General features: G+C 35.7%; 2 protein-coding genes across 2 annotated transcripts; one reads left to right on the top strand and one right to left on the bottom strand.

The window, feature by feature from the left end:
* Positions 1 to 841: 841 nt before the first annotated feature.
* LOC121771797 (SRSF protein kinase 2-like) lies at positions 842 to 4,136 on the bottom strand. The gene is made up of 4 exons (XM_042168682.1): positions 3,672 to 4,136; positions 2,183 to 2,977; positions 1,804 to 1,851; positions 842 to 1,723 (listed from the first exon to the last, which is right to left on the bottom strand). The coding sequence occupies exons 1-4, from the start codon at positions 3,861 to 3,863 to the stop codon at positions 1,472 to 1,474; spliced, it is 1,287 nt and encodes a 428-aa protein (XP_042024616.1). The 5' UTR covers positions 3,864 to 4,136; the 3' UTR covers positions 842 to 1,471.
* A 3,649-nt stretch (positions 4,137 to 7,785) lies between these two features.
* LOC121770404 (protein FAR1-RELATED SEQUENCE 5-like) lies at positions 7,786 to 12,995 on the top strand. The gene is made up of 6 exons (XM_042167138.1): positions 7,786 to 7,839; positions 7,943 to 8,009; positions 11,314 to 11,633; positions 11,737 to 12,074; positions 12,287 to 12,488; positions 12,615 to 12,995. Exons 1-6 carry the CDS (start codon positions 7,786 to 7,788, stop codon positions 12,993 to 12,995), a joined length of 1,362 nt encoding a protein of 453 aa, XP_042023072.1.
* Positions 12,996 to 15,398: the final 2,403 nt, after the last annotated feature.

Below are 15,398 nucleotides of genomic sequence, written 5' to 3'. Positions count from 1 at the left end.
GTTCGGTCTTTAAGAGTGGATTTGTGAATAATGGGACTATATATATATATATATATATATAGGTTTGTGTTAAAATGACAACATCTCTTAAAGTGATACTGTAACACCACTTATCCAGCAATATTATAAAAAAGCTAATATGCATAGCTCATTAACATTTTTTTGCTCTTTCTGAATTGAAGGCTATAATATATTGTGCAGGTACTTAATTACCTAGGCAATCTTTGATTTTTGGGTTGTAATATTTGTAATCTTTGATTTTTCAGTCATTGCATCTTTCGAAACACAATTGTGTATCCTAATGGAAACCTTTGTGTTTTCTTGTGTTGTACAAGATTCAGAACTAACTTAAGACATACATTGTTTTGCTCCCTTTTTTCCATGTGGGATCTATTGTTGGTACAATTATCTTCTACTACTCCCTCCGTCCCGGCTAAGATGACACATTTCTTGGTCAACACGAGATTTTAGGATTTTTTGGTTAATGTGTTTAATTGGAGAGAGAAAATGTGTGGATGTAAGAGTAAAAATAGAGAGATAAAGAAATATGAGTATCTTAATAGGAGTGAGAAAAAGTAGTTGAGTGTATTAATTGGAGAGATGAAGTTTCCCAAATGGAAATGTGTCAGCCCAAGCTTAAAAATGAAAAAAAGGCAACTCTTTATGGAGATGATGAAAGTATGGCATACAACTTAGCAAAAAGTGAAAGGTCTATGTCGCTCACAATACGATGATATTATTATTATTATTATCTATCTGATCAAATCTAATGACCTTGAATAAATAGGTAAATCATTTCATTCTTAGGACTTAATACAATTGGCATAATTAAAATTTCAACTAATTAAAATTTGATCAAATTTTATTATTTAAATAACTAAGTTAAGAATCAAAATTACAAGACGTAGCCGTACTTAAAAATGGCACTCGAAACCAAAGTTTTATCAACATACAATAAAAAAATCCGAAAGAAAATTGCAAAAGAGGAGCGGAGTTAAAAAAAATTCACAAAAATCCAAATACAAGATTAGTTCCAAAAAAAAAAAAAACTCCTGGAGCGCCAAAAGCAAACAAAGAGAGACAATTACAACTTTTAGACTGAAATAATCAGTTATGGAATAGCTGTCGTACCACTTGAGCTTCAAAGTTGTTGACAGTCGTGTTTGTTCCTTTAAGCACTTTGCTGAGATGGAGATGGAGCTGGTGCAGCACAGCACGCGCCTTCGCCTATTCCATTTGCTTTTCTCCCATGAGTGGAAAAGCACGACGAAGAATGTCATCGCCAACATGGAGAAATACTGCAGCACCGGGAACTTGATGATCAGTTTCCCCACTCTCAACTTCTTCACATGCCATTGTGCATATCATATACTACTATTTTACAACCTTATCAAATCAAAATCTATCAAATAACTACCCCAAACAAAACTCAACGCGACTGGAGAACTTTTCCCTCGTTCCTATATCACTTCTACACCTCACTTGTCTGACTGTCAGCAATAAGCCATGGATGCTGCAGGCACTGCTCGGCCGTTGGTCGTTTCTCAGGATCAAAATCAAGTATGGGACAGAGAAAACTCGCCAATTCACGTGCATCAGCGTCAGAGAACTTGTATTTATCAACAAGTAATCGATCAAGGGACCCATACTTCAGCCTTCTAATCCTCTTCAAGTCCCCATATCTATCAAAGTACTCCTTGGATCGGGCACCAGTAGTAGCAATCTTGAGCATTAACCAATGAGAGTCAGCAAATATTGCTTATAACTTGAACTTATATGGGGACATGAAATGTGCATCTTTACCTTGCGTGGCATCTTTCCAAGGAGCTCCATCATCATAGCAAGGTGATCCTGTAAAACGAAATCCGTCATATGACATATTGATAGACACCACTTCTGGCAAACTACTTGTGTAAGTATAGGGCTTGAGGTTCCTCAATAGCTACTACTTCCCTATCCTAAAATTGTTGTAATTAAAACTGCACAAATGCAGTACTATCGTAGTGGCATAGCTAACTGGTGTTGTCATCAAATCAGAAGGTGGGATAGGAATACTAATTAATTTTAACCACCAATATTTATCCTACAAATCACTAACTGATCATATTTGTACACCTTAAACTTTTAGATTTCAAATTTAAAGCATTACTGAAGAAACGAGGAATGAAGTATAGATTATTACCTCGTCCTCGCTGAAACCTTGTCCATTCTTGGGAGCAAACATCATCTCTCCTGTTGCAAGTTCAAAAGCCGTACAGGCAAATGACCACATATCAGCAGCAAAAGAATAACCAGACTGGAGTATAACCTCTGGTGCTCTATACTGTCTTGTTTGAATTTCATCAGCAATTGGCGTATCAGCCCAACATGCATTTCCAAAGTCCACAACCTTACATGTGAAATCTATCCCATCCAAGTTTCTAGGAGCCTTTGGAGTCCTGCCCATCCCATCTCCTATACCAATTCGCCTTTCTGAGATTCTTGCAACTGCTCTTTTTGCCCTTTGTTTTAGTCTTCTCTCAATTTTACTCATAACTGAGACTCCTTCATTTGTGTTTCCCTCAGGCCTTTCAAGGATGGGAGTAAAATCTGACCTGATTGGATCTTTTGAAGGATTAATGGTGGAACATAGAAGAATGTTCTCAGGTTTTAGATCAGTGTGTATGATTCGTAGCTCCCGATGCAAGTAATCGAGCGCAGTCAAAATGCATCTGCTCATCTCCTTAACTCTATGGAGCTCAAGACCTTTATACCGGTTATACTTGATCAAACGAAGCAAACTATCACCAAGAAATTCCAGAGCCATACATAAATGCTGCCCATTTGGGCCTGCATGCTTAAAGGAGTCCTCTAAGCGTACAACTGACTTGCTATTTAAGGGATCACCAGCCGCAATAGCAGAAAGAATTTCAATTTCATGCATTGCCGCCTGAGCAAATTGTGGTGCACTTTTCTGGATCTTCAAGGCAACATATTTCTAAAAACCAAACAAATCACAAATAAGACACTAAGAAAATCCTACCAGTTTGATAAGAACTGAACGTGTCATGACAACAGCAATCATCTGAGAGAGCATTAATTAGGAAAAGCTATAGCATTCTTCGAAGTAACTGGAGCCAAACGAACATGCCAAAGAGTCAGGATTCTATCAAATTTTTTAGCCAAAGGCATGATTTCTTCATATACTATGTAGCTTGAAAAACAAACAGCATTAAAAAAATATTTGCTTCAATTATGCAAAGGAGGCAACAGAAACAACTAATTTCATTAGAACTAAATCTGATGCACTAATTGATCGCTATATTCGTCAATCGTTCAAATGCATTTCCCTCCTGAAAGTATCTGAAATTAATCAAATCAATAGATAGTGTTCAAACTGAATGTCCTACTTCTTTTAGAAGAAACTAAGAGTTAGTTCCACGCACATTCAACTACTAGCTAAGTGAATCATTTTCAATAGATAAATACTAATTATGATCCGATCATGAATTGAAGGAACACAACATAATAAACATTGATCCAATCAACAATTATCCACATAAATAAATACAGCAACCAAAATGAAACCTCCGAAGCGCATCAACAGAATTGCCTAGAAGAATGAAACAAAATTGACACGCTAATGAAATCCGAAACACAAGAAAATGCAGAAGTTTACAGTGTGTGCATACCGAGGACTGAGTGTCATAGGCGAGCCAGACGGTGGAGAACTGTCCCCAACCAAGTTTCTTCTGCGCGATGTAGCGACCGGCGGAGAAATTATCGGCGATTCTGACGGCGTGGTAGCCTCCTTTACGGTAGGATTCGAATCCTTCATCCTCATCTTCCGATCCCGACGACGACGACGACGGGGAGCCAGACATGATGATCACAATCCACAGGTAAATTGAAATCAAAAGCGATCCCTAAATCGAAAATTAGTTTGCAACAAGGGCGATCGGTTGAAAACAGTTTATTGGTTAGAGGATTTATCCGAAGGCAGGTTGTTAGGGGAGAAGTTGAGATTGGGAGGAAAAGCAGCAATGGAGGAGTGGAGATGATTTATCGATAAATATGTTAATAATGATATTTGCTTTTTTTGAGATGTGTCTCTAATCACATAACTCTCTCCACTTTTTCCTCTTCATTTCCATTCTCTCTTGATTGGGTAATTTCTTCAAATATTTATTCACGGAGTAGTATATGTTTTTTATTGTGGGGTATGTGTTATAAATATTTTATTGGGTTGATGAATTATCAACGGATTTCTTCTTTTTTACTATTATTATTATTATTACTTCCTCATCTCACTTTAAGATTTGTATTTCTAATTCAACATAAAATATTATATAGTTTTATTTTGTAAGTAAAGTAAAAAAATCCTCATCTCACTTTAAGATTTGTATTTCTAATTCAACATAAAATATTATATAGTTTTATTTTGTAAGTAAAGTAAAAAAAATAAAGTAAGATAAAGGAAAAGGTAAAAAGAATAATATTTTAAATTTATAAATGTATCATTTAGAATAAAGGTAAAAAATATATCACTTAAAAAGGGAAACATAAAGTATTATATTGCATGAGATTAGGTTAAAACAATTTTGGAACCATGCATCAATAAAACGAAATTCCAAACCATCAATTAACATTTATAACGGAGTAATCATTTCCTCTTCATAACATCTTTTATCTAAACAAATCTTATTGTGACTTATCCAAGTACATATCTTGGTATTATTTTATTTAACGAAGCGAACACTAACGAATTGTTCAATAATTTTGTATGGAATATTAGATTCATCTTCTTATCTTCAATTAAACTCTCCTTAATAAAAAGTTTATAACTTTTAAAATGAAGTAATAGTTCGCAAAATCTAAATCTAATGCTACAACAACACTCTTAACAATCTTTTCTAACAAGATTTGAGTCATAAATAATGTCAAATAGGACAAATCATTTTTCCTAATGCCTTTATTGTCTATTGACACATTAAAATTTGGCGTCTGATCCCTGGTATTAATCCATCGTTTTGCAATCATTATTATCTATATCAAATGCTGGTTTACTTTTTTTTTTTCAGGAAACGATCCTAATAATATATTGCAATTAGAAGTGACGAAAAAGGATTGAACATAAACTATAAAATGAGGTCAGTGACAAATAATTTTATATTTTATATTTTTGCTGTAAGAACTCCCTGAATCAAAAAATTAAAGAGAGGTGGAGATTTCACAAATAGGTGTAGTAAAGCAATGGCCGATACATGTTAGAACACTACACTTGTACTGAGTAGTTATATAAACTTTTAAAAACAGTAATAAAAGCGAATAAATAGTAGTAACATTAAGAAATAATATGAAATTAAAACCGAAAGAAAAAAAGATATATCCCCTCTGTCCCATTAAAAATGAAACGTTTTCCTTTTTTTGTTATCCCATTAAAAATGAAACGTTTCCTAAAATAGAAACAACTATATCTCTACTTTTTCATCTCTCTTACTTTATTCTCTCTTCGTTAACTCACAAAACAAATACTACATAAAATCTCATGCCAATTCTCAAATATTTCATTTTAAGTACGAAGTATATAGTAGAAATAGAAAGAATTACATTAAGAATAAAGAGTGCAGATTCATATAAGAATAGATCGTGAATAAATGGGAAATGATTGAGTGAGAAGAGATGAACTAGGGAAGAAGAAAGAAAATTGAATTACTTCTGTTGATGATTGTGCTGACTAATTTCAGTTGAGAGAGTTTAGTGAGTGACCGTAGCCCGTAGGTGTGTTAGGACAAGGGTATTTATATTGCTCTCCTCTTCGACATGCTTGTTGGAAAATTGTGCATATTCCAAAATAACACAATAATGAGAGACCTTCTGATAGGGCCATCGATCTTGTGAATCTCGTCAAGCATATCTCTCCTAAGATCTCCAACATATCTTTCTTGATTTTATTTTATTTAGCATATCTTCTATTTTAGTTAGCTATTTTATGCAATCTTTATCTTTATTGAGTCTAGTTATTATTCTATAACTTGGAGGTATATGTACTCTTTTATTCATTAAGAAATAAAGTATAAACTTATTCTCATTCCCGGTTTTGACGGAAATCGCCCCCTAGCACCTCAACTAGGGTTTATCTTGTTCTTCTATTTGTTCGTTTTGTTCGTTCAATCCGTGGTGCTCAGCTCGATAGGTTAAGAACCTATCAACTGCTGCTTTTATTGATTTACTCTTCCTCCATCATAATCAATTCCTCACAAAAACATCAAAATCTCACGAAAACAAAAAAAAACTCATGCCATTTTTTCTTCCATTTTTTCCCAACCCCCACTTGTTTGATGGCGACTGAAAGAATCGGTATCGACAGCCTACCTCTGTTGCATGAATATTCCAGCCAGATTCACAGGAATATTGAGGAAGCCCTTACCAAGCTCACGGCTGCCTTTATTGTCCCGAGACCAAAAGAGCCGCCGGACCAATAGCCGGTCGGTCACACACGCACCGCTGGGTATCAAACCTTTGGCTATACCACGCCTCCGCCTCAAGCCACCACGTTTCGACGGAGAGAATGCCCTAGATTGGATCTGTAAGATCCAAAAGTACTATAATCACCACTACACACTGGTCGCTCGATGATCGTCTTTATCTTACACAATATTTATTCGATCACCCAACATCAGATTAGAAGGAATATTGGGTGGAAACTAACAAAGGAAAGAGTTGGGATGATGATGAATCCGCGAATTTTTGATGGTGATGAATGCTGGTAGAGAATAAAGATCACGACACAATGAATTTACGTGGTTCGATTTACTGAGGTAAATCTACGTCCACGGGAAGAAAAGAGGGCAGAGTTGTATTGCTTGATCTGTTTTCTACAGCTTACAATACAGACTTGCTATTTTATATTTGATCTCTAGAGAGCGAGAGAGCCTAACCCTATCTATCTGATCTAGGTTCTATTTATACATTGAACCAAGATCGTGGCATGCAGCACCATTTACTAGGTAGTGGATGTCGTGGAGATCGTGGCGATCTTGCATGGGTCCACTATCCTGCATGAGTTAATGACTGCTTGACACCACTAAATAGATCGTGGGTGTAGTGGAGGTCGTGGAGGTTCTGCATGAGTCCACTATCTCCCAGTTCGGTCGAATACTGAGACCGAACTGCTGAACTATTGCCGAGCAGCTTTTGCCGATCTGAGAGTAGAGCTTGAATGGTCGGCTTTTACCGAGCTGTAGGCTGGGGCCGAACTCTTTGGTAATGCCGAACTGATTGGTCGGCTTGTACCGAGCTGTAGGCTGGGGCCGAACTCTTTGGTAATGCCGAACTGATACTCTTCCTTGGGCTTTGGGCTGATGCCCTAGATTGGATCTGTAAGATCCAAAAGTACTATAATCACCACTACACACTGGTCGCTCGATGATCGTCTTTATCTTACACAATATTTATTCGATCACCCAACATCAGATTAGAAGGAATATTGGGTGGAAACTAACAAAGGAAAGAGTTGGGATGATTTCTTGTTTGCCATAGAGCAGCGGTTCGATCCTGAATTTTACGAACCCTACGCGGCGACCGCCTCACCTGGGTTATTTATGGGGACGCTATGGACCGACCGTGACCAACGGAAGCCCAATCGCACAACGGCGTATCTACTGGCCCACCGGGAGCCCGATCATCAGTTACCGCAGCAAAAGAGCTAGAGTTGAAGATATCATAGTCAATATTGGGGTTACATTCGACCAACCAGATGTTGCCTTTGGTCCAGAATTACATGAGGGGGTTTCACAAGAATTTATGCTGGAATCGGTGGCCGATACAGTTCTTAACAATATCGATGCTCGTGATGAGGTAGTAGTTCTTTCGGGTGCATCACAACTAGTACCAGACCCACTTTTTATTGCTGATTTTGGCGACATGGGTTCCCTTTGCTGTAATGTTCGAATTGCTACAGATTTTTCATGAAAATACAATATCCGAGGTTCGCAAGCAGAGCGAGATTCCTGGCCGTGTGATTGATGGTAATGTCGCTTCTCTTTCTTTGGAATCTGCACAAAAAGATCCACAATATGCAGCCACTCCTACGCCATCCTTTAGTAATTATATGCAGCCCTGTCGAGAGCAACAAACTTGGCGTAGTGTAGGTGATGGGGACTTGTTCCAAACTTGGAAAATTGTGCATATTCCAAAAAAAACAAAATAATGAGAGACGGGCCCTCGATCTTGTGAATCTCGTCAAACATATCTCTCCCAAGATCTCCAACATATGTTTCTTGATTTTATTTTATTTAGCATATCTTCTATTTTAGTTAGCTATTTTTATGCAATCTTTATCTTTATTGAGTCTAGTTATGATTTTTTAAATTAGAGGTCTATGTACTCTTTTATTCATTGAGAAATAAAGTATAAAGTTATTCTCGCCCCCTAGCACCTCAACTAGGGTTTATCTTGTTCTTCTATTTGTTCGTTTTGTTCGTTCAAATCCGTGGTGCTCAGCCTTCCTCATAACAAATATTTATCCTATTTACAAAAAATATCAGATAATAATATTCAGACTTAAAAAACTTTTACAACTTCTATGTGAAATATTAACAAAGAGATTTATTAAGTAATAGGAGTATTAATATTCATATATAGGATAAAAAAAATTTTGGGCCTAATTGAGAACTAAGATGCATTTTCAGTCACTCATTCACAATTTTCGCGCAATGTCAACTAGGGGGCATAATTGTCATTTTCGCGCGATGTCAACTACATAGACATTATGTCAACTACGATGTCAACAGCAACAGTTTACAAATAAATGTCAACAACAAATATTTTCATGTCAACGACCTATATTATTTATGTCAACAACAACGTTTTACATATAATATATGTAGATATATGTAGTTGACATTATATGTATGTAGTTGATATTAATTATATATGTAATTGACATGAATTGTACACATAGTTGACATAGTTGACGTTATATGTGTATAGATGACATGAATTGTATATATAGTTGACATAGATTGTACACATAGTTGACATTATATGTGTGTAGTTGACATGGATTGTATATGTAGTTGACATAGATTATATATGTAGTTGGCATTATATGTGCGTAGTTGACATTAAAAAGGGAGATAGCTAAATCTTGAATCTAACTCTTAGCAACTAATTCCCAACTGGGGAATATCACCAAACACCTAGAGTGCATTATGATTAAGCTTGATTCCCCAATCCAGCTCACATCCAACACAATTGATAATCCAAACCCTAAAACTTCCAATTGAGAAATAAGAGACACTGCTTTAGAGTTAGATTAATAAGTTAAGCTGAGAGTCAAAGGTATCTGTTAACGAGATTAATAAAAAATGTGTTAAAAATATGTATTTCCAATTCCTGTTGCTGTAGATTTTCATTCTAATAATGTACGCCGACTAATAATGTTGATTTTTCATCAAATAATGTAGTTCGGCTATTTTAATCTGTTAGAAGCTTAACACTAAAGAGCTGTGAGGACCCTAATACACCCATGTACATGTATATGTATATGTATATGTATATGTATATAGGGGTGTGTTAAAATGACAACACCTCTTAAAGTAACACCATACCACCATTCCTAGCCAATCATTTGTACACGTGGACGAATAATCAGCTACCATGAGGCAATAAAAAATGCTCAAGGGTAAATTTTCTCGGCCAGCAATATTCAATACACTATACAACAATTTTTCTCGGCCAGCAATATCCAATACGCTAGACAGCAATCTATATATTACTGTCTAGCGTTTATACTATTGTTGTGTAGCGTTTATAATATTGCTGGATACGTGGTGTCACAGTGTCACTTTAAGAGGTGTTGTCATTTTAACACAAACATATATATATATATATATATATATAGGGGTGCGTTAAAATGACAACACCTTTTAAAGTAACACCATACCACCATTCCTAGCCTATCATTTGTACTCGTGGACGAATAATCAGTTGTCATGTGGCAATCATAAAAAATGCTCAAGGGTAAATTTCTTGACCAGCTATATCCAATACACTATACAACAAATTTTCTCGCCCAGCAATATCTAATACGCTAGACAACAATCTATTGATTCCTGTCTATCGTTTATACTATTGTTGTGTAGCATTTATAATATTGCTGGATACGTGGTGTCATAGTGTCACTTTAAGAGGTGTTGTCATTTTAACACAAACATATATATAGGGAGATGATCAAAATAAAAATGTATTTAAATTCAGAAATGCAGCCCAAATCTTGGCCCTAGGATTAGATGATCTAATGGTCAATAATTAACCAAAAACACGGAAGGTCATAATTAATTAATTTTAGGTCATATTATAATATTTGGGTTTAATGTCATGCTAAGATCATTTTAGGTCATGCTTTGTTAGCATGACCTAAAAATTAACTAACTATGACCTAAAAGTGCTCTACGTATGATATTGTTCTGCGTTTCTGTATTTAAATCTAGTTTTGCATAGATCAAAACCTTATATATATATATATATATATAAGGTTGCGTTAGTGTGCTAACTAATTTACAGTAATAACTAATAACATTCAATTCTGTGTATTAAAATTATCAACACAAAGACATAATTATATCAATATAAAATGTAAATTTAAATATCAATACAAAGACATAATTTATCAACACAAGAAAGATTGATAAATTTATGTCTTTGTGTTGATATTTTTAACATACAAAATTGATATTTAGTTATTAGTTATTACTGTAAAAAGTTAGTATTTGATCATACACCTATATATATATTATATATATAGAGGATTGTATTCAAATCCTTTTCCCCTTATAAATCCTTTCTCCTTCTTAATCTCATCCGTCGATTTACAGTGATCTAATGGTTTAAATCTTAATATGAAATTATAAAATTTTCTTAATTTTTAACGTGTAAAGGGCAGAATGGAGAATAACAATTGGAGTTAGTTATGGTATGGTCCATGATTTCCTCCGTTGAGGATTTATGCACTTTCTCAACTTATTTTCTTCAGATTTCGCTGGATTCTTTCTCCATTAGTCGGAGATTAATTTGCGTCGATCACACTGCGAGAAATTTATATTTCACTAGGAGTGTTGTATACTATGAGATTGAAAACACGTATGTATGTCCGCGAATTAGAGCCATCCTTATAGTCTTTGATTTTATATTGACTTAGTAGTTGGACAAAATTATACATTTAATGTATCAGTATGATTATATAATGCTCTCTTTCTATTCGGTAATGTATTGCATATTTCATATAATGCATCTTCAGCTTAACATGTACTATTTCGTGTTCATAAACAGTTAGGGCTGTGCCTGCCTGTTCTGAGGAATTAAAGCCTGTAGTTGGTCAGAAGTTCCAATCATTAGATTTTGCACTCGCGTTTTATGATGTGTATGCCAGGGCCGTTGGTTTTGATACGCGCAAACAAGGGGTGAGGAAGGTGGAAGATGTTACAACCTGGTATTATGTCGTATGCAATATGGAAGGCCATAAGAAGTCCAACGAGGATGACCAGTTGAATGCACATTTCGGTTTCTCAATGAAGCGTCGACGCTTATCCAAGAGATGGGTTGTAAAGCGAGTATATCCTTCAAGTATTTCTCTGATAATGGACATGCAGGTTATATGGTACAGGATTTCAACGAGGTTCATAACCATGATATGGTTGAGTAGAGCATCAGTAGTTTATGTCTGTTAACCGTCATTTGGATGACGTTCATCAGAAATTCATACTTGATTGTTCAAAAGCGAATATTGGACCCACAATGACATTTAAGGTGTTGAAAGAAACTCTCGGTGGGTTTGACCTCGTCGGTTGTACGGTTGGTGACATCAGGAATGCTTCACGCGACATTAAAGCATATGCACATGGATTCGATGTGCAAATGGTGTTGGACGACATGGCTAAAAAGAAGGAAATGTCTGAGTCGTACACATATCATTATGAGGTTAACGAGAAGAACCGGTTGGTTGCTTTGTTTTGGTGTGACGGCTTGATGAAAAGGAATTACCATATGTTTGGTGACATTGTAGCCTTTGACACCACGTATAACACAAACAGGTATGTATGTTTCTACAATAGTATGTGCATTATAATTAGGTTTGCATTCATTATAATACTATTTCTGTTGCATTATTCAGATTTGAGTATCTTTTAATTGTTATTTATATTAAGTGAATTATAAAGATATTTTCATACATTACGACACCGTTAATGATTCATTATATTTTCCTTTTATTAATTTAATAACATGGAAACGATTGTTTATGAAGGTATTGCATGATATTCACTCCTTTCACGGGAAAGGACAATCATGGAAGACCTGTAACCTTTGCGGCTGGCTTGGTATGCAATGAGAAAACAGGGGCATTTGGCTGGTTGTTTAGACATTTCGTTGAATGCATGGGCATAGCACCGAAGATGATCGTGACAGATCAAGACAATGGAATGAGATCGGCCATTGAAGAGGTTCTGGTTGGCACGCGACACCGATGATGTATGTGGCACATAATGCATAAGTTGGCCACCAAGGTTCCAAATAGGTTGTTGAGGGATTAAGCTTTCAAGAAGGAATTCAGTGCATGTGTTTGGTCGGATCAGCTTGAGCCTGACGAATTTGAAGAGGGGTGGAAAAGAGTTGTGGAAAGTCATGGGTTGGAAGACTTTGACTGGTTTAACTCATTGTACGAACACAGGCATTTCTGGATACCGGCGTATTTTAGAGATTTTCCACTGGGTTCGATGATTAGGACTACGTCCATTTCTGAATCGGAGAACAGTTTCTACAAAAGATTTTTGAAGCCCCGTGCGAACATAGCCGAGTTCTACTTGAATTTCAACCATGCTGTTGAGTTTCAGCGAAACAGTAGGACAACTTTAGACTACCACGATGCCACTGTTTTGCCCATTTTGGCCACTACCTTGCTGTTCGAGAAACATGCTTCGACGCTATACACCGATACAATGTTCAAGAGAATATAGGAAGAAATCGTTGAGGGTAATGATAGATGTCGCGTGCTAGGATTTTCTTCGACTGAATTTGTTGACACATACAAGCTCGGGGATAGCAATCGCAAATCGTATTTGGTGACTCATGATAGGAGTGATGATTCATATTATTGTAACATCCCAAACTTTTGTGACTCCTTTTTATATGTTATTTGATTTTTGAATCTTGGAAGTTATGAAACTTTTGTTTCTATGTGATTAAAGTGACTTGCGTGAAATAAATTGTCGTGGTTATTGAGGAATGATGAGTTTGAGATTTATATTTTTCCAGTGAGGGGAAATGATTAATAGGATCATGCATTTATTCTTTCGCGAGTCAATTCATTGATAAATTCGGCCCTTCCTAATTATTGAAGTAGTATTTCATTTCTTGGATTTAATCGATTGTTTTGAGATATTTATTCAAATTAAATCTAAACCAAATGATCCCAAAATTGTACAACATGAACTTCGAACTCCATTCTATTTTCCTTGGGAGTTTCGAAAATCTCCAATAGGAGAATGAATTAATTGCCTTTGATTTAATTGGTGCTTTATTGACCCCCTTCTTTTGAATTTAATCCAATTAAATCATGTTATATTTTATTTCTTCACCCAAAAATAAATAGAGAGTTGGGATTTTGCCTTGGCTATTTGAGCCTAGTATTTTCGGCCCCTCCAATAAATTTTGGAGGATATTTTATTTGTTTCCCTTCTTGTGGAATTCCTTTTTATTCAAATAAATACCTATGCCTAATTAATTGGGGATGTGAATATTTTCCTTCTACTTTTCCTCCATGTCACACGCCTCCTATGCTTATTTTTCCTTGAGGGAATTTAAATATTTGCTACCTATTTTATGGGAGCCTTTTTCCTAAAGAAATTACCAAATTTAAATCCTATTCTATTTAATTGGGGATTTAAATAATTCCTTGTGCAAAGTCCTCAAATTTTCGGCCCCCACCATAAATTTCCTACTTGGAGATTTAATTTATTTGTTTCCTTGTATTCATTATTTTTATATACCAAATTGTGGATTTATTTCTCTCCAAGTAAATATCAAATGATCCCTTGTTAATTTTCAGCCATAATTTTCGAAAACTTGGCTCCTTATAATTGTGGGGTTTTTATTCATTAGCCTATATTTTAATTCCCCACAATTCATTTATTTAATTTACCCATGGATTAAACCTAGCAAATAAATAGCAATTAAACAAACCCTAGCCCTCATTTCCTCCTACAATTTTCGCCACTCACCCTCTCTCTCCCTCTCCCACACGGTTTTGTCTCCTCTCCCACTCTCCCATCTCCAAAAATCCTCCATCCAACCCTTGTTCTTGCAATCCGTTGAAGTTATCTTCAAGAGTCTCCGAAGAATCGTTTCGTTCTTTGCTTCTACCGATTTATTTTTGTCAAAGAAGGTATATTTTGCTCACTTTTCCTCCTCCTTTTCCGTTTGAACCATGTTCTTGAGTCCTACATGCATGTAGTGGTTGTGGGTTTGATAGATCGCATGATTTAACGGGGGGAAAGTGTGGTTTCGTAAGAACTTGGATGATATTATGTTTTGATTGAAATCATGTGTTGTTGGATTGGAATATTTGGTGAATAATACGAGCTTATGTGCAAATATATGTATGAGGAGCTTGTAAGCATGATTATGTGTTTTCGAGCATGAGAAATCGGTGTTTGTGTGATGGAAGATGAAAACCCTATTTTCGAACTTGAACCAGAAATCTGTGATGCACGACCAGTGGCTTACGATCTGTGAGTAAACTTCAAGGTGTTTTCTGTGTTTCGTGTGAATTTCAGGCCTTTTTATCAAAAAATGAATTTTTAATAAATTTTTGAAGTTGACTGCGCAAATCTTCCAGAAACTTGAGTTCTCGCCATGAACGTTTCGTTTTCTGTTTGACTGACCAAAAGACCTCCGATTGATGTGATTCTTGAACTATATGAAAATATGAAGTGTCTTCTGAGTCGTGTTAAATTTTCAGCCTTTTGGGGCATTGGATGAATTTATGGTGAATTTTTCAAATGAACTGCGCAATACTGTCAGAAATTGTATGTTCCGATCAGAGAGTTTAATATATGATATGACTGACTAAATGATGTGATTTCGGTGTGAAACTTCTCATGGATGAAATTTAATGTGTCCTCTGTATTGTGACCAAAATTTAGCATCTTTTGAGGTCGGGTGAATTTATAGTGATTTTTACAAAACGGTCGCGTAGTTCTGCCAGTTTTCTGCCTTGTTAAAATGACACTTATTTTCATGTTTAAAAGTATTATATGATACATGTATATCCAAGGAACGCGTTTAAATGATGTGATTACGTGTGATAAATTGAAATGTGTTACGATGTGTTCTCCCATCTTTGTGACGTATGTTGGGTC

The sequence above is a fragment of the Salvia splendens genome, chromosome 16 (assembly GCF_004379255.2).
Source record: "Salvia splendens isolate huo1 chromosome 16, SspV2, whole genome shotgun sequence".
NCBI lineage: Eukaryota > Viridiplantae > Streptophyta > Magnoliopsida > Lamiales > Lamiaceae > Salvia > Salvia splendens.
Note: the sequence above shows the minus strand (reverse complement) of the source record. Positions and strands in the feature narration are given on the sequence as shown.

Coding starts and splice junctions, on each gene's coding strand:
- LOC121771797 (XM_042168682.1), bottom strand. CDS start 3,863: ATGTCTGGCTCCCCGTCGTCGTCGTCGTCGGGATCGGAAGATGAGGAT. Junction 1,852..2,182: donor AAGGTTTCAGCGAGGACGAG/GTAATAATCTAT, acceptor TTCGTTTTACAG/GATCACCTTGCTATGATGAT. Junction 1,724..1,803: donor TTGGAAAGATGCCACGCAAG/GTAAAGATGCAC, acceptor TTAATGCTCAAG/ATTGCTACTACTGGTGCCCG.
- LOC121770404 (XM_042167138.1), top strand. CDS start 7,786: ATGCTGGAATCGGTGGCCGATACAGTTCTTAACAATATCGATGCTCGT. Junction 11,634..11,736: donor CTCTGATAATGGACATGCAG/GTTATATGGTAC, acceptor GACGTTCATCAG/AAATTCATACTTGATTGTTC. Junction 12,075..12,286: donor ACCACGTATAACACAAACAG/GTATGTATGTTT, acceptor TTGTTTATGAAG/GTATTGCATGATATTCACTC.